General features: G+C 37.8%; 1 protein-coding gene across 1 annotated transcript in view; it reads left to right on the top strand.

Moving 5' to 3' along the window:
- The window catches only part of LOC106093985 (transcription factor SPT20 homolog), a 53,158-nt gene extending 31,638 nt beyond the window's left edge, over positions 1–21,520 (top strand). Inside the window, exons 2-3 of the mRNA XM_059367264.1 lie at positions 18,750–19,491; positions 19,795–21,520. Coding sequence (XP_059223247.1) covers positions 18,750–19,491; positions 19,795–21,520 — 2,468 coding nt within the window. The remainder of the gene's footprint in view (positions 1–18,749; positions 19,492–19,794) is intronic.
- The last annotated feature ends 845 nt before the right edge of the window (positions 21,521–22,365 follow it).

Genomic DNA, 22,365 nt, shown 5'->3' with positions numbered 1-22,365 from the left:
GCCGAAATTTGGAACAGTGAGTTAAGTTAAGCCCCTTGACATACTTCTGCAATATCGCACAGATCGGTCCAGATTTCGATACAGCTTCCATATAGACCGATATCTAGGTTTTAGGGCCATAAAAGACGCATTTATATTTCGATGTCGCTGAAATTTGAGACAGTGAGTTTGGTTAGGCTCTTCGATGTCCTTTTTAAATTTTGCCCAGATCGGCCCAGATTTGAATATATATATGCCACATAGACCGATCTCTGGATTTAAGGTTTAGGGCCCATAAAAGAGGCATTTATTGTACGATTTCGCCGAAATTTGGGACAGTGCTTTGTGTTAGCCTCTTCGACATGTTTATGCAACTTGGCCCAAATCGGTCCAGATTTGGATATAGCTGCCATGTAGACCGATATCTCGATTTAAAGTCTTGGCCCCATAAAAGGCGCATATATAATCCGATTGCACTGAAATTTGACACAGTGACTTTTGTTCGGCTTTTCGACATCCGTGTCGTATATAGTTCAGATCGGTATGAGGTATATGAGTATAAGGTATGAAATTTTCACCGAATTTTGATGAAAGGTGGTTTACATATATACCCGAGGTGGTGGGTATCCAAAGTTCGGCCCGGCCGAACTTAACTCCTTTTTACTTGTAGTAAATCAATAATATTGTAATTGAAGGGGTTTTCTATCAGTTTAGTGTTTTTAATAAATTTGTTTTTGTTTTATATTTTTTGACAATTTTTTTCTATTCTGGAGTCGGAATCGAGGTAATTTTTTTGACTCCAGGAAAAATTGCTTGAGTCCGACTCCGCAGCCCTGGTCTTAAGGCCAAAAGAGAATATCAGTGCCTTATTTTAATAAATCCGAAATATCATTTCATTTAGTTAGAAAACCTCAAGTGCATCAGCGATATAGGATATCATAAGGGGGAAAGATGTATATCTGGGATAGGAAAAGTGCAGTTTTATCACCTTGCTTGATGAACTTGCCCATGAACTTATCGTCTACTTTAACTCCTTTTTAACTTCCATAAGCTACTCCATTTTTCTTGTAGTTATCTAAAACATTATAAATAATGTTCCACAATGTTATATGGTTAAAAATACATGCAGACAAAACTTTGTAACAAACAAAAAACCAGTTTTCTCTGTAAATTAAAGGTTTTCAAACCAATGAAGTTTTCCACTTGAAACAAATCAAAGTTCTCTTTAATTAAAAGCAGTGCGAACATCGCCCAACCATCATCGTTCTTATTAAATTGGATATTTTGTATTTTTTTTTCCTATCCTTTATGCGAAGTTTAAAGTTCATTCTCCCTTGTTAAGTAAAAAAAAAAATACAAATATTTACTTAGTGGCTTGTCCATAACAACAAACTGTTATATAATAAAACAATGAAAAAAAAACCAGCTCTATGTACACACAATATTAAACAAAATAAAATGGAACATAAAAATAGTACAAAGTAAATATGAGCTCGTTAATTACTGTGCTACAAGTGTGTAATGCTGAACATAAATAATGGTTTACACTTTAAAAGTTTTACACATTCGCTCCGGGTGGTACCCAGGATAAGAACAAAGCGAATGGCGATGTGAAAAAGAGAAAATCTGATATATAATTGTATGTCAGACTCAAAGCAAATGGAGTTGGTCTGTGTTGTATGGCATGAAATTTAAAAAGAACTGAGAATCAATTTTTTTTAATTAAAGACAAAGTTTCAATGAAATTTTTTCCTAAGGCAAAAATTGAAATTTTAATGAAAATTTCTCTAATGTAAAAATTTTCTATATAGACAAAATTTCAATGAATTTTCTCTAAAGAAAATTTTTTTTTGGAAATTTCCTCTATGGAAGCCTTAACGACGCCAAGGAGCCCAAAGGGCCCGGCACCCCGCCCAGCCCAGAAATAATTTTTTCATGGGCAAAATTTCAATAAAAATCATATAAAGGGAAAATTTAAATAAATTTATCTCTAGAGACAACATTTGGCTTAGTTATTATTTATAGCTAAATAATTTTTCTGAAGACAACACTTCAAAGAAATTTTAAAGAGGTTTTTTTAGATTTTTACATTTTTTCTAGAGGTTAGATTAGGTTAGGTTTAAGTGGCAAGGTACCACCAGACTCACTTAGACGTTTTCGTCCATTGTGATAGCACAGGAACAGAAGAAGCTAGTGGCCTTCTAGTTCCTACCGTTGAACCACCCAGATCGCTTTAAAAAGCCTGACATTTTGCCAATTTTCTCATCCGTTTAATCAGACAGGTTCTCAAAGAAATGAGACAAAATTAAAAAATTTTTTGTTGCAAAATTTCATGAGGTCGTTATTAAACGTGCAATTTTCGCTCAAATTTATTTTTAAAGACAAAAATACTTTTTTTTTTGTGCAGACATAATACATTTTTTTCAAATGAAACTTAAATTTTTTTATCAGGCGCAGGCCACGCCTAATAATTTTTTTTACTACACAATTTTTTTTTATATTATTTTTTTTTCTTAACACAGTATGAAATTAAATTTTCAATAAAATTAAAATTTCAATGAAATTATTTCAACAAAATTTGAGTGAAATTTTTTCTAGAGACAAAATTTCAGTGAAAAATTCTCTTAAGGCAAAATTTGGCCTCTCCAGGGCTATCTCGACATTACGTTTTTAAAGACAACATTTTAATGAAATGTTCTTCTGAGAAAAAATTTTAATGCAATTTCATCTAAAGAGACAATTTCAACACTTAAAGGTTGACACTATGTTCGTTTTTCACAGTTGAAAACCCATGTTTATTTTTTCAATCATAGGATAACAATTTTATTAAAATGTTAACATAAATACTAAATGAAACCATCGGCTTATCATACCCTCTACCACAGATTGGGGGTATATTTATTTCGTCAACACCTCGAAATATCGTATTCGTCTATGTCGCCATAAAGTATATATAAATTCTTGGTCGTTATGACAATTTTAATCGATATAGTCATGTGCGTCTGTCTGTCTGTCCGTCCGTACGTCTGTCTAGTGAAAGCACGGTTACTTTCGAAGGAATAAAGCTAGGCGCTTGAAACTTTTTACAAATACTTCTTATAGGTGTAGGTCGGTTGATATAGCTGCCATATAAACCACTAGGGGCGCAGTTATCTTCGTTACATAGCTCCCATATAAACCGATCTCGGCTTCTTGAGCCGCTAGAGGGTGCAATAATTATCCGATTTGGCTGAAGTTTTGCACGAAGTGGTTTGCTTTGACTTCCAACAACTGTGGCAATTATGGTCCAAATCAGTTCATAGCCTTATATAACTGTCATATAAACCGATCTCCCGATTATGCTTCTTAAGCCTCTAGAGGGCGCAATTCTTTTCTGATTTGGCAGACATTTTGCACAACGGCTTCTCCCATAACCTTAAAATTTTGCATGAGGTGTTGTGTTTTGACTTCCAACAGTTGTGGTAAGTATGTTCGAAATCGGCTAGTAAACTTACATAGCTCCCATATAAGCCGATTTCGGATCCTGGCTTCTTGAGCCGCTAGAGGGCGCAACAGTTATCCGATTTGGTTGAAATTTTGGACGAAGTGGTTTGCTTCAACTTCCAACAACTGTGGCAACTATGGTCCAAATCAGTTTATAGCCTTATATGCTTCTTAAGCCTCTAGAGGGCGCAATTCTTATCCGATTTGGCAGAAATTTTTTATAACGGCTTCACATATAACCTTCAATATACGTGACACATATGGTCTAAACCTGTCTATAGCCTGATGTAGCTTCCATATAAACCGATCTCCCGATTTTACTTCTGGAGCCCCTAAAGACCGCAATTGTTATCCGAATGTTCTGAATTTTTACCTAATGACATCTACTATGGTGTTCAACATCCAAACCAAGTAAAGTCCGAATAGATTCATAACCTGATATAGCTCCAAAAGCATAGCAATTCTTAATCATTATCGTTTGTTTTCCTAAGAGGAGGTACCGGGCAAGGACCTTGACAAATGCGAGCCATGGTGGAGGGTATATAAAAATTCGGCCCGGCCAAACTTAGCACGCTTTAACTTGTTTACTTTGAAATCTATTATCCAAAAAACAATTCCTTCCTTTAGACTAAATGTCAGTGCAAATTTCTCTATAGAAAAAGAAAGAAAAATTTTTCCTAAAGAAAAAATTAAAACAAAAAAAAAAAATACTGAAGGCAAAATTTGGAAAAGTAGGACGAATTTTCAATAAAATTTCCAATTAAGACAAAATTTCAAATAATTTTTTTAGAGATAAACTTTCAATATTTTTTTTCTATGAACAAGATTTTTATTAAAATATTTCTAAAAACAAAACTTTGAAAAAAATTCACTATAAGTAAAATTTGAATAAATATTTTTGTAAAAAAAATCACTGACAACAAATTTAACAAAATTTTCGGCGAATACAAAATTTGGCCCAGGCGATCCCATCGATGTTATCTTTATACCCTACACCGTCCGATATTTACAAAATTTGGAACGGGGTATTTTATTTGAGGTCTACATATGTGTGCAAAATTTCATAAAAATCGGTTCAGAATTAGATATAGCTCCCGTATATATATATATATATATATATATATATATATATATATATATATATATATATATATATATATATATATATATATATATATATATATATATATATATATATTTCGTTCGATATGAACTTTTAAGGCTGTAGAAGCCACAGTTTTAGTCCGATCTTTAAAATATTTTGCGCGGGGTGTTTTATTTGACATCCTAATATGTGTGGAATATTTCATGAAAATCGGTCCAGATTTAGATATAGCTCCCATATGTATCTTTCATCCGATATGGCCGTTTAAGGCTGTAGAAGCCAAAATTTTTTACCGATCTTTACAACCGGTCCAGATTTAGATATAGCTCCCATATATATGTATCGCCCGACTTGCACTTAAATGGCCGTTGTAGCTACAATTTTCAACCGATCTGCACCAAATTTGGCACGGACTGTTTTGTTACATGTCTTAACATATCTGGAAAAATCGGTTCAGATTTCGATATAGCTCCCATATATATCTTTTATCCGATTTGAACTATTAAAGCTGTAGAAGCCATAATTTTGGTCCGATCTTCACCAAATTTGGCGTGGTGTCGTGTGAAGTCTCAATGCATGTGCAAAATTTCATTAAAATCGGTAGAGATTTAGATATGGCTCCCATATATATCTTTCATCCGATTTGGCCATTTAGGGCTGTAGAAGCCACAATTTTGGTCCGATCTTTAAAAAATTAAGCATGAGGTGCTTTATTTGACGTCTTCATGTGTGTGCAAAATTTCATAAAAATCGGTTTAGATTTAGATATAGCTCCCATATATATATCGTTCATCCGATATGGCCTTTTAAGACATTAGAATACACAATTTTCGTCCGATTTTGTATGAGACGTTTAAATTGAGGTTGCAATACGTGCGCAAAATTTCATTAAAATCAGTCCTAATTTAGTCCAATGTGTATATTTTATTCCGAAATGAACTTTAAAGGCAGTAAAATCCACAATTTTGGTCAAATCTCTACAAAATAGGTCGTAAGATGTTCTATTTCATGTCTCAGTATGTGTCATTAAAATTGGTACAGGTTTCGATATAACTCCCATATGGTGTAGGGTATTATATAGTCAGACCGCCCGACTTTTGCCTTTCCTTACTGGTTTTAAAATCAAAATTATTATAAAACGTTATAAAGGCAAAATTTGAATAACAAATTTTAAACCCATTGATAAGTATACCAATTTTTCTTATTCGATTTAGCTATGTCCGTCTGTCTGTCCGTATGTCCATGTTAATTTGTGTACTAACTACAGGCCGCAATTTTCATCCGATCTAAGAGACGAAGCTTATTGAAATTAGAAAAAATCGGTTCAGATTTAGGTATAGCTCCCATATATATGTTCGTCAGATTTTGGGTAATTTGCAATAATGTTGTCATTTGTGGTATACTCTTGCACTCTTAAGCCAAGAGGCGCTTGAAATGACAAAACTAACCTTGAGAACAAAATCAAGACTTCAGTATAATCAATAATTTTTTTTTGTGTTTGATCTAATTATCATAAAGTGTGAGCGGTGGATCGATTATTCCCACTATCACTTGGGGTCACTAAACTTGTTGCTACTAGTCGGTGGGGAAGTATTAAGGTTTGTCATCCGTTTAACATTTCTATTATAGTGCATAAATAGAAACGAGTTTTAAATGATTTATACATAATTTTACATCATTAGTTCACAAATAATATGATAAGCAATTAATTGATACGATTGTGGTTTTTATACCAACCACCATTGGATGGTGGTAGACCAATCTAGTCATGCCGTTTGTAACACCTCAAAATATTGATCTTCGACCCCATAAAGTATATATCTTCTTGATCGTCTTGACAAGGGCAGCAGTGTCGGAGTTGAGTAATTTTGGCAATTCTGCTTATTTACGTACCCATTGAGCAAAAAATGAGCTTCGTCGCTGAATGGAAGGAGCGCGCGAAGAACTTTCAAAATAAAATTCAATGATTTGCCAGCGTTGTTCGTTTGTAAAACGACTCATGGTTAAATTATAGACTAAACCGAAGATATTTGAAGTCAAACAAAACACGCAACGTGCACAAGCTGTTTAAACCAGTGTTGCCAAAAAGATAATAGCTAAAAGATCACCCTCTATTCAATTAAATTTTTCATACTCAAAACATTTTTGTAATTTTTTTCCTTGTGTGACAGCGATATTCGAACCGAATATGGATTATATGGGGTCATAATCACATAAAGCTGCCATATAGATAGATCTCCCGATTCAGGGTCTAAGGCCTATAAAAGCCTCATTTTTTACCCGATTTTGCTGGAATAGTGAATTTATTAAGGCCCAACGACATTCTTAGCGATTGTGTCAAACCATATTTGGACCGATCTGCCGGTTTAAGCCCATAACAGGCGCATTTTTATACCCTCCACCATAGGATGGGGGGTATACTAATTTCGTCATTCTGTTTGTTCTGTTTGTCCATCTAGCCATGTCCGTCCGTCCGTCTGTCCGTCCGTCCGTCGGTGTAGGTCGGTTGGTATTGTAAATGGGCCATATCGGTCCATGTTTTGATATAGCTGCCATATAAACCGATCTTGGGTCTTGACTTCTTGAGCCTCTAGAGGACGCAATTCTTATCCGATTGAAATGAAATTTTGCACGAAGTATTTTATTCTTACTTTCAACAACTGTGTCAAATAAGGTTCAAATCGGTTCATTACCTGATATAGCTGCCATATAAACCGTTCTGGGATCTTGACTTCTTGAGCCTCTAGAGGTCGCAATTATTATCCAATTTGCCTGAAATTTTGTACGACGGATCTTCTCATGACCATCAACATTCGTTTTTATTATGGTCTGAATCGGTCTATAGTCCGATATAGCTCCCATATAAATCGATCTCTCTATCTTACTTCTTGAGCCCCCAAAGGGCGCAATTCTTATTTAAATTGGCTGACATTTTACACAGGTCTCCAACATGGGTTGCCCAAAAAGTAATTGCGGATTTTTTAAAAGAAAGTAAATGCATTTTTAATAAAACTTAGAATGAACTTTAATCAAATATACTTTTTTTACACTTTTTTCTAAAGTAAGCTAAAATTAACAGCTGATAACTGACAGAAGAAAGAATGCAATTACAGAGTCACAAGCTGTGGAAAAATTTGTCAACGCCGACTATATGAAAAATCCGCAATTACTTTCTGGGCAACCCAATATAATTGTGGTCCAAACCGGACCATATCGTGATATCGCTCTAATAGCAGAGCAAATCTTTTCTTATATGCTTTTTTGCCTAAGAAGAGATGCCGGGAAAAGAACTCGATAAATGCCATCCATGGTTGAAGGTAAATAAGATTAGGCCCGGCCGAACTTAGCACGCTTTTACTTGTTTTGTTCATTTTCGATGAAATTTGGAAGAGCGAGTTCCGCCACTTCCGAACTGAATACATTTCGTTCGGGTCCAATTTACATATAGCTGTCATATGGACCGATCTCTTGATTCTGGGTTTTTGTTCATTGAGTTGGACTAGACCACCTGATATCGGAACCGAGTATGACCCACATGAGCCTATTTTTAGATACAGCTATCATATAGGCTAATCTGACGGTTTGGGGTTTTAAGAACGCAGTTGGCTTAATTTTAGAACATGGATTCGCATCAGTCGATTTTAAGATACAAATGTCATATAAATTGATCTGCCGATTTAGAGTCTAAAGCACATAAAAGGATCATTTATTACCCAAGTTGGGTTAATGTTGGAACAGTGAGTTGCACTAGGCCAAGTGATATGCGAATCGCATATTTGGATATAATGGCCATAAAGACTGTTCTGCCGATTTAAAGTCTGAAGCTTATAAAAATTTCATTTACGCGGATCGGTTTAGGGTCTTAAGCTCATAACAGGTGCATTTTTTTGTTCATTTTCGATGAAATTTGGAAGAGCGAGTTCCGTCACTTTCGAGCTGAATATAGTTCGTTCGGGTCCAATTTACATAAAGCTCCCATATGGACCGATCTGCCGATTCCGGGTTTTTGTGCATTGAGTTGTATTAGGCCACCTCATATCGGAACCGAGTATGACCCACATTAGCCCATTTTTAGATACAGCTGTCATATAGGCTAATCTGACGGTTTGAGGTCTTAAGAACGCAGTTGCCTTAATTTTGGAACAGGGAGTCGCATCAGTCGATTTTTAGATACAAATGTCATATAAATTGATTTGCTGATTTAGAGTCTTAAGCACATAAAAGGTTTATTTATTACCCGAGTTGGGTTAATTTTGGAACAGTGAGTTGCACTAGGCCAACTGATATGCGAATCCCATATTTGGATATAATGATCATAAAGACTGTTCTGCCGATTTAAAGTCTGAAGCTTATAAAAATTTCATTTACGTTGTTCGCTAAAATTTAAAACTGAGAATTTGTCAATGCCTTCTCGCTTCCGGAATCTAAAATAATCCAGATTGGGTATCCATTGGTTATTAATAAGGTTATATTCAAATAGAATAATAAATATGTCCAAAGTTCGGCAGTCCGATTTTAAAGCATTTTTACTTGTTTGGCTAGTTTGATAGGAATTTTGTACGTAAAGTTCAACTTTGACCTTTAACAAAATTCATTTTGACTAAATTTTTAGCCCACCCCATGGTGGTGGGTTCCCATGTTTCGGCCTGGCCGAATTTAACGCCGAATTTAAGAATCGTAAAACTTTGCCATAAGATGTGTCATTCGACTGCATGCATGCTAAACTTGGATAAGTCAGACAATTTTCCCTCTGCTCCTTACTAAAAAAAGAAATTATATATCAAAAAAATTTTTGTTGCCTAGCGAATAGCAATAACCCATGTTTATCTTATTAAATAAAGGTGAAAAACCCAATTTTTTTAATATTTATTGGTCAATAGGTCGAGGTGATAACCATCAACATCAATATTTGAGTCAATCATTCCATCAGCTTTAATGAAAGAAAGCCAAAACATAAACAAATAACCAGATTTGAATATGCATTTGAAAGGGATATTATGAGACTGTGGTTCTAATTTATGCACACTGACCGAATTTGGTTTACAAATATTTAGAGAATTTTTAATGATGCATACGCATGGGTATTACTTATTCATAAGTTCTACCCAACCCATACAATTCCATGTTAATGGGAAATTTTTGCAAAAGAAGATTTTTTTTCGCAATAATATTCCAATGTTGTTCTAATTTCAATCTGGTCTGGAGAAATTTGCGAAACTGACCTCTATAAAAGATCTGCACTGTTGTGGGGCTTATATTAGTTTAATATAAACTTTCGGACTTGTAAATTCGCATCGCATAGATAATCAAAAGAACGGTGGGCGCTATGCGTTGGAGCCTTATTCTTTTGGTTCTGACAACAGTGCTGTTTTGGTCGGCGCGTAAGTTTGTGTTTTGTGATAGTCCTTTGTAACATTGGTTGTTGACTATGTTGGCGGATTTGGTGTATATAGAAGTGTTGCTTTTGTGTCGGTATTGGATTATTTAATAAGATGATAAAAAGTTACCGCAAGGATGAACGAGTTACACATAGCTACTACTATCCATTCAACCATTTGAATTTAAAAGGCGAACTGTAGATGCTGATCACGAGTTTTGGATATAGTGTTGTGATGTTATTATTTATAAGCAGTTCCTTTTTTGTTTATAACTCTCAATTTTCATTGTGGTGCACGGACAAGTTATAAGAACAAAGTTTATGATTTAAAGTTTTTAAATTATTTTAAGTTAACAATTGTAAATGTATAAATGTTGAATTGCCTTACAAATATTTGCAGTTGCCGATAAAGCGGTTTTACTCAAGCAAAATTATTCGTTAATTTGTATATAACGCTAAAAACGTATATAAAAATATTAATATTAAATATTAAAATTTCAGTATAAATTTTGGACCAAAATTTATAAAATTTGTGTGTGTCGAATTTGGCGAGATTTTATATGACAAGATCTGCAAAACCCCTCTTTGAAACGGTCGAACAACTAAACTTCCCATGAATATTTTATTAAGGAACGGAGGACACTTTTCTCATATCAATGATTGTCGTTTGATTAAAGTTTATGTTCAATGATAAGATGCCTTCTTTTTTATGCCGAGTCCGAATGGCGTGCCGCAAGCGACACCACTTGGTAGAGAAGTTTTAATGTCGAAGGTACCTCACAAATGTTGCCAGCATTAGTAATGAGATAACCACCGCTGAAAATATTTCTGATGTTCACGCCGGTGTTTGAACCCTGGCATTCGGCTTCATAGACGGGCATGCTAACCTCCGCGCCACGGTAGCCACCAAATCAATCGAGCATAAATCAACTTGGAGCAAGAAAAAATGCCATTATAGATGCCCGCCACCATGGATATACTTATTACCCTATTTAATTTTCACCGGCGAGAACATCAGAAAAAATTTTCAGTTTTCGGATTTGGATTCTTGAACTTCTATAGGTCCCATTTTTATTTGATTTCGCTGAAATTTGATACAAAGATTTATGCTATGACTTCCGCCATCCTTAACAAGTATGATCCCATTCAATTTAAATACTGATATAAATGCAAATTCCACTTCCAGTGAGTGCAAGTTTAAGCTCAATGATAAGGGGCCTGCTTTTTATAGCCGAGTCTGAACGGAATGCCGCAGTGCGACACCTCTTTGGAGATATGTTTTACATGGCATAGTACCTCACAAATGTTGCCAGCATTAGGAGGGTAAAAACCACAGCTGAAAAAATTTTTTTTTCTGATGGTCTCGCCAGGATTCGTACCCAAGCGTTTAGCGTCGTAGGCGTATATGGTAACCTCTGTGCTACCGTGGCCTCCAATACTGATATAGGCCCCTTAAATACTACTTGAGACCATATCAACCATAACCAATTCTCGATTTGATTGTTGTGAAATATATCAAATGGAGGCCACTGTGGCGCGGTTAGCTTGTCCCCATATGACGCCGAATTCTAGGTTCAAATCACGGCGTGAACATCTGAACATTTTTAGCAGTGGTTATCCTCTTACTTATGCTGGCAACATTTGTGAGGTATTCTGCCATGTTAAAAACTTAAAAAAGAAGACCTCTTTCGGACTGCACTCATTGATATGAGAGAAGAATCCCTTGTTCCTTATTGGAATGTTCATGGGAAATTCAGAAGTAAAAAATGTTTAATACAAACTGATTTAATAAAGGCAAATTTTAACGAAATCCATGGTGGTGGTTATCCAAGATTCGGCCCGGCCGAACTTAGTACGTTTTTATTCAAACCTTTTTTTAAAACCAGCAAGTAAAGGCAAAAGTCAGGCGGTAAAATACCCTACACCTACCCTATAAGTACAAAGTGGGAGTGCTGAATAAAACTATGGATGCCGAGGGTCCCAATAATGTTACAAGTTGTCTCACTGCTTTAAATTTCAGGAAAAAGTACTGATAATGATTATAACTGGTACTAGTGTTAACGAATATCTTCCGAATTTCGTTAATTATGGGTAGTTAGGTTGTGTTGAAAAGAGGGTACGGATATTAATCCGCCCCATGCCACTATGGACTTGTGGTAGGTTAGATTAGGTTAGGTTGAAATATGGACATACACCTAAGCCAGTAATCGGGTTCTTGTGCGCTCTATAAACTATAAAGAAACCTCTAAACAAAAATTTTTAAGTTAGGAACTCGTGCAACTTACGAAATCCTTAACTGTTTTCAATACCAATGCTCTAAGTTGGTTCAAGTCTGGTATTGTGTCTCCACCTAAGTGCCGGTATCTGTTAGACGCTAAAGCCGGGCAATGACAAAGAAAATGCTCCAACATCTCATCATCTTCCCCACATGCCCTACACATGCTATCACTTGCCGCACTGATTTTACATTAGTGAGTTCCTAGTACTATGTGTCTCGCCTTCTTTCAGTAATAGCCTCGTCTTCTCACGATCTGGATTCCCCCACAGGATTCCGCCTTCCTACCGACAGTTTTGCTCTTCCACATTATTGCATGCGCATTCGACGTTGGCCTGCGTCGACCCGAAAGGTTTTGGGTTAGCCAAGTTTATTGACGGCAGTTCTCTGGCCTTCACCGCAAAATCGTCTGCCGTTTCATTCCCCCTTACCCCGTTATGGCCCGGCACCCAAACGATGCGGATTTCGCCATCCTCAGAGAAGGCGTTAATCTCCTTCTTACACTGCAAGACTGTTCGTGACATTACCGCCCTGTTGTTATGTCAATTTTACTCTCGGTAAAGATGTTCACACTCGACGCCCTCGCGTTAGCACCACACCATTTCACTTATTCCGTGATCGCCCAGGATCTCCGTCTGCAGGACCGTATTATGGTCAGGCAGTCTTTGATCCATCCGTGTAACAAGATCTTCCAGATGGCAGTACTAGAGTTCCGTCAATCCAAGACTGTGCCCATGACAGCAGTGCCTCGCACTCGACTTCAAGGATCATCTCAGGTATCCTATCGGCTTGCTTCCAGGTTTTCTATCGTCGCCTCGATTATACCGCGATGGTATGAGCTGTTCCCATCCTCAATGCATTCTCCCATCGCCTTAAGTCTCATAGCCGCAGTGGCTGCCTCACACTTAATCTGTATGTCAATGGGTCGGATATCTATTGTAAAGGGTGATTTTTTTGAGGTTAGGATTTTCATGCATTAGTATTTGACAGATCACGTGGGATTTCAGACATGGTGTCAAAGAGAAAGATGCTCAGTATGCTTTGACATTTCATCATGAATAGACTTACTAACGAGCAACGCTTGCAAATCATTGAATTTTATTACCAAAATCAGTGTTCGGTTCGAAATGTGTTCATTCACCGTAACGTTGCGTCCAACAGCATCTTTGAAAAAATACGGTCCAATGATTCCACCAGCGTACAAACCACACCAAACAGTGCATTTTTCGGGATGCATGGGCAGTTCTTGAACGGCTTCTGGTTGCTCTTCACTCCAAATGCGGCAATTTTGCTTATTTACGTAGCCATTCAACCAGAAATGAGCCTCATCGCTGAACAAAATTTGTCAAAATTTCGAACCGGACACTGATTTTGGTAATAAAATTCAATGATTTGCAAGCGTTGCTCGTTAGTAAGTCTATTCATGATGAAATGTCAAAGCATACTGAGCATCTTTCTCTTTGACACCATGTCTGAAATCCCACGTGATCTGTCAAATACTAATGCATGAAAATCCTAACCTCAAAAAAATCACCCTTTAGAATCCAGTGCCTTAGTGGGCGTGGTCCTCATCGCTCCGCCTATGCCAAGACAACATGTTTTCTGAACCTGTTGTATGGTCCTTATGTTGCACTTTTTCTCCATAGCAGTCCACCACGCTCCTGTAAAGCCAGTGGACTATCCTAGGATTTAGGCCCCATTTCGAGCCATTTCGTCTGCATAGTGCCCAACATCTGTGAGCCTTCTCAGTACGCTCCTGAATGTGGCACTTCTAATTCAGTTTCCCGTCCAAGATCACACCTAAGTATTAGACCTTGTCAGATATCGAAAACGTCTTATTGTGGAAATGTGGTGCAATTTGATGTGATGCAAATCGAGTGGCAATGTGGTCAACTCTTCGGTGGCGGGTATGAAAACATATACCACATTTTTAGCTCTTAGAATATTTGGTAGGTTTCGGTCGGGTTTGGTAGAATTTCTCTTAAATTTTGGCTGAAAATAATTTTCTTTTGTGGCAACACTGAGTGGAAGTTATATCTAATTTTGATGAATCTTGAAAAAAGTTTACAGATGGGTTATTAAACAATCCGTATAAAATTTCAGCTTTTTTGGACCCATGAAACTAAATCGGGTGATCGGTCTATATGTCAGTTATATCCAAATATAACCGATAATATAAATATAAACCGATAACCCAAATTTCAGCGAAATGGGGTAATAAATGTGACTTCAATGGGTATAGGAACTTTAAGCGACAGATTGCTCTATATGGGGGCAATATCAATATATCGTTCCATGTAGCCCACTAAACCTGCCTATGGACAAAAAAAAAACGAAGAATCTGTGTAATGTTTAAGCTAATTTTCTCTACTTCTAAAGCCTGTAACGTGATTTCAACAGACAGATGGGTGCAGATGGCTAGATGGTCTTAGATTATTACGACGATCAAGAATATATATACTTTACTAGCTGGGCAGGGCCCGCTCCGTTGCTCCTTTTTTCACTCTATTATTTTATCAGAGCCTTATGCAGGCACGTTCAGAAAATGAGTCCTATTTGGGGGTGTTGGTACGGCCTTTCAGATATTTCGCCCGCAATATGGATATCATATTGTTGCTCTACGACCAAATACCTTTCATTTGAGCCTTATATTGCTTTGGTCGGTAAATACGTCCTGTGTAGAGGTATTTTTGGGGGCAAGCGAACCCCCATATATCAGATTCGTGCTCTAGTCTTAAATAGCTTACATTTGAACCTAATATTGTCATTATTGATCTATATTTCCTTGGAGGTGGGGCGGCCCCTCTAGATATTCCACCCTAATCTAGGACACCAAATTTGAGTTATTATAAGTTAATTAAATTTCGCTAAAATCGCCCCACCCATCTCCGTGATCTGGCGTTTTTGAAAATAGGGTAAGGGGAGGGTCCGCCCATTAAAGTTTGCATGTTCGATCTATTTCTCTTGGTTTTAGTGGTGGATTGGAGTAGCCATACCATTTGCCCCGAAAGTGGATATCAGATTCATATTCATTCTACTCCCAAAAATCATATATAAGCTACATATTGCTATAGTTGGTATATAAGTGTGGTTAGGGGGAGTTTAGGTGAGGCATCCCTAAAACACTTGGCCATAAAACAGATATCAGATTTGAGCCCCTTATTGTCATAATCCACAAATATGTCACTTTAAAGGGTATCTATGGTCGGGCGGCCACCTACTCACTTAGCCCTTAAGAATATCGTCATCGTGCTCAACTCTCAAATATCAAAATCGTTTTCTACTATCAAATATCTATTATTTATTGCCAGAGAAGGCAAACATGCGCGGCTTGAAGGGAGTTTTGCGGGCTGACCCTGAAATAATCTTTGCATCGTGCTAGAGCACGATTTTGTTTGGCCCTATAATGTCAAGCATCTTGAAGGTGGTTATCAATAATATTCAGGGCAACGGTTGTTTTGGTTATCTTCATTCAAAATTATATTTCAAAGCTACCACTTGGTATATCACATTTTTAAAGAACTGCAGGTCCTTCCTGTGTCTATCCCAATTTAAGGGCAATAAGTGTACTCTACTACCAAAGATCTTTTATTGCTGTACTGTTCTAACCTGATCGGCCTTCATATTTTATTATACCCTCCACCATAGGATGGGGGGTATACTAATTTCGTCATTCTGTTTGTAACTACTCGAAATATTCGTCTGAGACCCCATAAAGTATATATATTCTTGATCGTCGTGACATTTTATGTCGATCTAGCCATGTCCGTCCGTCCGTCTGTCTGTCGAAAGCACGCAAACTTCCGAAGGAGTAAAGCTAGCCGCTTGAAATTTTGCACAAATACTTCTTATTAGTGTAGGTCGGTTGGTATTGTAAATGGGCCATATCGGTCCATATTTTGATATAGCTGCCATATAAACCGATCTTGGGTCTTGACTTCTTGAGCCTCTAGAGTGCGCAATTCTTATCGGATTGGAATGAAATTTTGCACGACGTGTTTTGTTATGATATCCGAAAACTGTGCCAAGTATGGTTCAAATCGGTTCATAACCTGATATAGCTACCATATAAACCGATCTTGGGTCTTGACTTCTTGAGGCTCTAGAGTGCGCAATTCTTATCCGATTGGAATGAAATTTTGCACGACGTGTTTTGTTATGATATCCAACAACTGTGCCAAGTATGGTTCAAATCGGCCCATATCCTGATATAGCTGTCATATAAACAGATCTGGGGACTTGACTTCTTGAGCCTCTAGAGTGCGCAATTCTTATCCGATTGGAATGAAATTTTGCACGACGTGTTTTGTTATGATATCCGCAAACTGTGCCAAGTATGGTTCAAATCGGTTCATAACCTGATATAGCTGCCATATAAACCGATCTTGGGTCTTGACTTCTTGAGGCTCTAGAGTGCGCAATTCTTATCCGATTTAAATGAAATTTTGCAAGACGTGTTTTGTTATGATATCCAACAACTGTGCCAAGTATGGCTCAAATCGGTCCATATCCTGATATAGCTGCCATATAAACCGATCTTGGGTCTTGACTTCTTGAGCCTCTAGAGTGCGCAATTCTTATCCGATTGGAATGAAATTTTGCACGACGTGTTTTGTTGTGATATCCAACAACTGTGCCAAGTATTATTCAAATCGGTCCATAATCTGATATAGCTGCCATATAAACCGATCTGGGGTCTTGACTTCTTGAGCCTCTAGAGCGCGCAATTCTTATCCGATTGGAATGAAATTTTGCAAGACGTTTTTATTGTTACTTTCAACAACTATGTCAAATAAGGTTCAAATCGGTTCATAACCTGATATAGCTGCCATATAAACCGATCTGGGATCTTGACTTTTTGAGCCTCTAGAGGTCGCAATTATTATCCGATTTGTATTGGTCTATAGCCCGATACAGCTCCCATATAAATCGATCTCTCTATTTTACTTCTTGAGCCCCCAAAGGGTGCAATTCTTATTCGAATTGGCTGACATTTTACACAGATCTCCAACATATAATTTAATTGTGGTCCAAACCGGACCATGTCTTGATATCGCTCTAATAGCAGAGCAAATCTTTTCTTATATCCTGTTTTGCCCAAGAAGAGATGCCGGGAAAAGAACTCGACAAATGCGATCCATGGTGGAGGTTATATAAGATTTGGCCCGGCCGAACTTAGCACGCTTTTACTTGTTTTTAATATACTATACTAATCTATTCATTCCATTTGTAACACCTCGAAATATAGATCTAAGACCGCATAAAGTACATACATTTTTGATCGTCTTGACATTCGGAATCGATCCGTCCCTCCATCTGTCCGTCGAAATCACGATAGCGGTCGAACGCGTAAAACAAGCCGCTTGAAATTTTGTACGCATACTTCTCATAGATGTAGGTCGTTGGAGATTCGAAATGCAAATTGCAATTGCCATATCGATTCAGATTTAGATATAGCTCCCGTATAAACCCATCTCCAGGTTTGACTTCTTGAGCCCCCGATAGCTGTCATTTTTGTCCGTTTTGGCGGAAATTTTGCATATAGAGTTCTGTTATGACTTCCAACAACTGTGTCACGTAAGGTCCAAATCGGTCTAAAACCTGATGTAGCTTCCATATAAACCGATCTCCCGATTTGACTTCTAGGGTCCCTGGAAGCCTCATTTTTTTCCGATTTGTCTGAAATTTTGCATGTAGTGTTTTTTATGTGTCCAGTACGGTCCAAATCGGTCTATAACCTGATATATACCTGCTCCCATATTAACCGATCTGACTTCTTGAGCTAATGGAAGCCGCAGTTTTTGTCCGCTTTAGTTAACATTTTGCTCATAGTGTTCTGTTATGACTTTCAATAACTGTGCCAATAACTGTACGGTCTAAATCGGTCTATAACCTGATATAGCTTCTTGAGCTAATGGAAGCCTCAGTTTTTGCCCGCTTTGGTTAAAATTTTGCTCATAGTGTTCTGTTATGACTTCCAATAACTGTGCCAAGTAGGGTCCAAATCGGTCTTTAACCATATTTAGCTCCCCTATAAAGCGATCTTCCGATTTGGCTTCTTAAGCCAATGGAAGCTACAATTATTGTCCGCTTTAGTTAAGATTTTGCTCATAGTGCTCAACTATATTTTGTATACATATTTGGCACAATTCTTGGTCGTGGGTTCCCAAGATTCGGCCCGGGCGAACGTAGTACGCTTTTACTTTTTATATAATAGATGCCCAATTTCTTGTTTATAAGTTCTAGAATGTTGTATGAATTCATTTAAAAGTTAAAGATTTTGAATTTAATATCATCATACAGTGTTTTCTGATATCAGCAGACAAATTTTGTTCACAGTTATTTGGTTTATAAAAATAACAATGTTATCAAAACAACAACATGTATATACATAGTTTTGCTAACGGTGGATGGTTTAACACCAATTAATGCAAGTAGTGAATAAGTGTTGGTGAGTGAACAGTTCTTTTTTGTGCTTTTAAAACACGAATTCCATTTGGTTTTGTATTCCAAAACATTTTCATTTATAGACGGTTGGAGGAAACCAAAAGCACTTCGTAACCGCTATCGACTCTATTCTGCGATCGAAGGGCGCAATACTCAAGAACCACAAGGGGCGTTAAAGAAGTTACCTGAAATTCAGTATAGTCATAGTTTATCAATCTCAAAACCAAAGGCAGATAAAAAGAACGAATCAATTATAAAGAAGAAGGAACCAATAAAGAAGAAAGAATCAGATAAAAAGAAAGAGCCAGAAAAATCGGCAGAGGCACCGAAGCCACTAGCATATGCACAAGGGCCAGCGTATATACAACCGCAGCCATATATGCAAGGACAGCCATACATACAACCGCAGCCATATATACAAGGGCAGCCATATATACAAGGGCAGGCATATACACAAAGGCAGTCATATATTCAACCGCAGTCAGTAACACAACCGCAGCAATTTATTCAACCCCAGCCATATACACAACCGCAGATATATACCCAGTCGCAGCCACTAACACAAACGCAGTCCTATATACAACCACAGTCATATATATTGCCGCAGCCATACACACAAGCACAGCCATATATACAACGGCAAACCTTGACACAACCACAACCGCTACAACTAATACAACCGCAGCCACAAACCGAGCCGCAGCCGCACACAGAACCGGAGCCAAATACAGAACCTGAGCCACTTACAGAACCGGAGCCAAATACCGTATCGCTTCCACAAATTCCACAACTATCCCAATTACCACAAATACCAGGACTTTCATCGTTTCCAAATGCCATTCTTGGCTATTTGACTAATAAAATATCAATGGCAACAACGACACCATGTCCAACAACAACAACAACAACAGAATCACCGCCTCCACCACCACCTCCACCACCACCACCGCCACCACCACCTCCACCTCCACCACCACCTCCACCGCCTCCACCTCCCCCACCACCTCCACCACCACCGCCTCCACCTCCACCACCACCGCCGCCACCACCACCTCCACCACCACCTCCTCCGCCACCACCGCCTCCACCTCCTGCCCTACGAAGAAAATATGACACCGAAAATAACAGAAATAATAATATACTATATAACGATGACGATGACAACGATTACGATAACGATGATCTGGATACTGAAAATCTCCTGCAAATCGATAAACCCAATGAAACAAGTTTAACCAACCAACAACCACGATTCCGTCAACTTTCTATACAGCAGAAACGTAACATGGTGCATCCTCAGTTCCGTCAACTTTCCAGGCGTACTAAGTCACAATTCCATCAATTTTCTGGTGAGGCCAATAATGACACAGAAATGGGCAGAAGTCTTGAGGGATCTAAAAGTAGTCCTCGTGAACGCGAAGAAACCAGAGGGGCGCGAAAATCTAAAAAGAAGCGCCGTTCTTATAAAAAAGTTCGCAAAGGAAGCAATAGAGATACGAAAAAACGCCGCGATAAGAAGCATAAACGCCGCAAGACAATGCGCAGACGACGCAATAAAAATCGAAGCAACAAAAAGCGTAGACGTATAGCTCCCCTCGTACAAGTAGTACGCAAATATTATACAAGACGGCGCAAGGAACCCACTCAAGAATCTCATACATCCAATGACAGCCAAAGCCAAAAGCTAACGGAAACGGTAATGGAAACGCAAACTCAAATTGAACCTTTGGCTCAAAATGATGTTTCGTACGAACCCCAAACTCAATCTTTACCCCAACATTACGTTCAACCCCAATATCAACCCCAGTATCATCCATATCCGCAACCACAACCACAACCACAACCTCAAATGCAACCTCTGGCTCAATATGATGTTAATTCTGCAACTCAATTGCAACCGTTAGTTGCGAATCAAGTACAACCCCAATATCAAACCCAAATGCAGACTCCCATGCAACCTTTAGTAACGAATAATGTTAGTCCAGCATTTCAACCACAACCATTTGTTCAGACCCAATTGCAACCCCAGTATCAAACACAAACCTTAGGCCAGACTCAAATTCAGCCGCAGTATCAAATGCAATCCACAGCTCAAACCCAAGTTCAACCTCAAGTCCTACAAGTTCAACCCCAAAGCCAAACCCATATCCCAATGCAAGCTCAACCTCAAGTCCTACAAGTTCAATCCCAAAGCCAAACCCAAATTCCAATGCAAGTTCAACCTCAAGTCCTACAAGTTCAACCCCAAATTCCAATGCAAGTTCAACCCCAAAGTCAAATCCACATTCCACTACAAGTTCAAACTCAACCTCAAATTCAAACTCAGCAATCACAATCACAACCACAGCTGCAACTTCAACTTATTCCACTAACTCAAAACCAAGTTCAGCCCCAAGTTCAATCCCAAGTTCAACCACAACTACAACTCCAACTCATACCCCAACCTCAAAACCAACTTCAAATTCAACCCGAACTTCAATCCCAACTTCAACTTCAAGTTCAACCTCAATTCGATGTTCAGTCTCAAATTCCATTGTCACTTCAACTTCAGCCCCAAATTCAAGTTCAATCCCAACTTGATGGCCAACCTCAACTTCAACTTCATCTTCCAACTCAACTTCAAGGTCAATCTCTACTTCAACTACAACCTCATTTGCCTTTACAAGTTCCATCGCTTATTCAACCTCAAGCTCAATACCTTATATCAACTGGCGCAGGTCAAACCCAAGTTGTGCGGCTAAGAAGTTTGGAAGATGATCAAACTGTTGATGATAGTTTAATTTTAGGACGCTCTACTCCACATGACAAAGGGAGAAGACACCAGCGAAGAAGTCGAAATCAAAAACATGTATGACAGCAATAAATTTAGTTTTAAGTGAATTTATTGAATACTATTTATACATATATATTTTTTTAATTACTTAGAGGATAATAAAAACGATGTGTAGAAAAATTTTACGAAAATTATTGTACTTTTTATGTTTATTATGGGATGCAAGAATGGCGTACAAAAGCGTCTCTCCATGGGCCGAATATTTCTACTGCGACTTTGAGACAAAAGTGGCATGACTCAAACGGCGTAGAAATTTATCAGATCGATGGAAAAATCTTTTTCTAAATCCACTAATACGAGAGCTGCTTTAAAAATGTTTGGCTTTAGCAACACTAAGTGTTGTCGGTTGCAATTTTCCGTTGTCATTGGAAAGTTTAACATTTTCTAGCATAATCGTAATCGGAATGCTTTGAAGTAAAATTGTCATTTGTTTTGTTTACAGTTATTTGAAAAAATTAAATCGAAAAAAACTAGTAAAAAACAAGTAGGATGAGAATTGCGCTCTCTAGAAGCTCAAGAACTCAAGATCGCAGATCGGTTTATATGGCAGCTATATCAGGGTATGGACCGATTTGGACGAAACTTCGCATAAACGTTGGACCAAAACACCACGTGCAAAATTACAGCCAAATCGGATAGGAATTGCGCATTCTAAAAGCTCAAGAAGTCAAGACCCAAGATCGGTTTATATAGCAGCTATATCAGGTTGTGGACCGATTTAAACCATACTTCGCACAGTTGTTGGAAGTGATATCAAAACACTATGTGCAAAATTTCAGTCAAATCGGATAAGAATTCCGCCTTCTAAAAGCCCAAGAAATCAAGACCCAAGATCGGTTTATATGGCAGCTATACTAGGTTATGGA

Source organism: Stomoxys calcitrans, chromosome 4, assembly GCF_963082655.1.
Source record: "Stomoxys calcitrans chromosome 4, idStoCalc2.1, whole genome shotgun sequence".
Lineage (NCBI taxonomy): Eukaryota > Metazoa > Arthropoda > Insecta > Diptera > Muscidae > Stomoxys > Stomoxys calcitrans.
The sequence above is the reverse complement of the archived record's forward strand: the minus strand, read 5'-3'. Positions and strand labels throughout refer to the sequence as shown.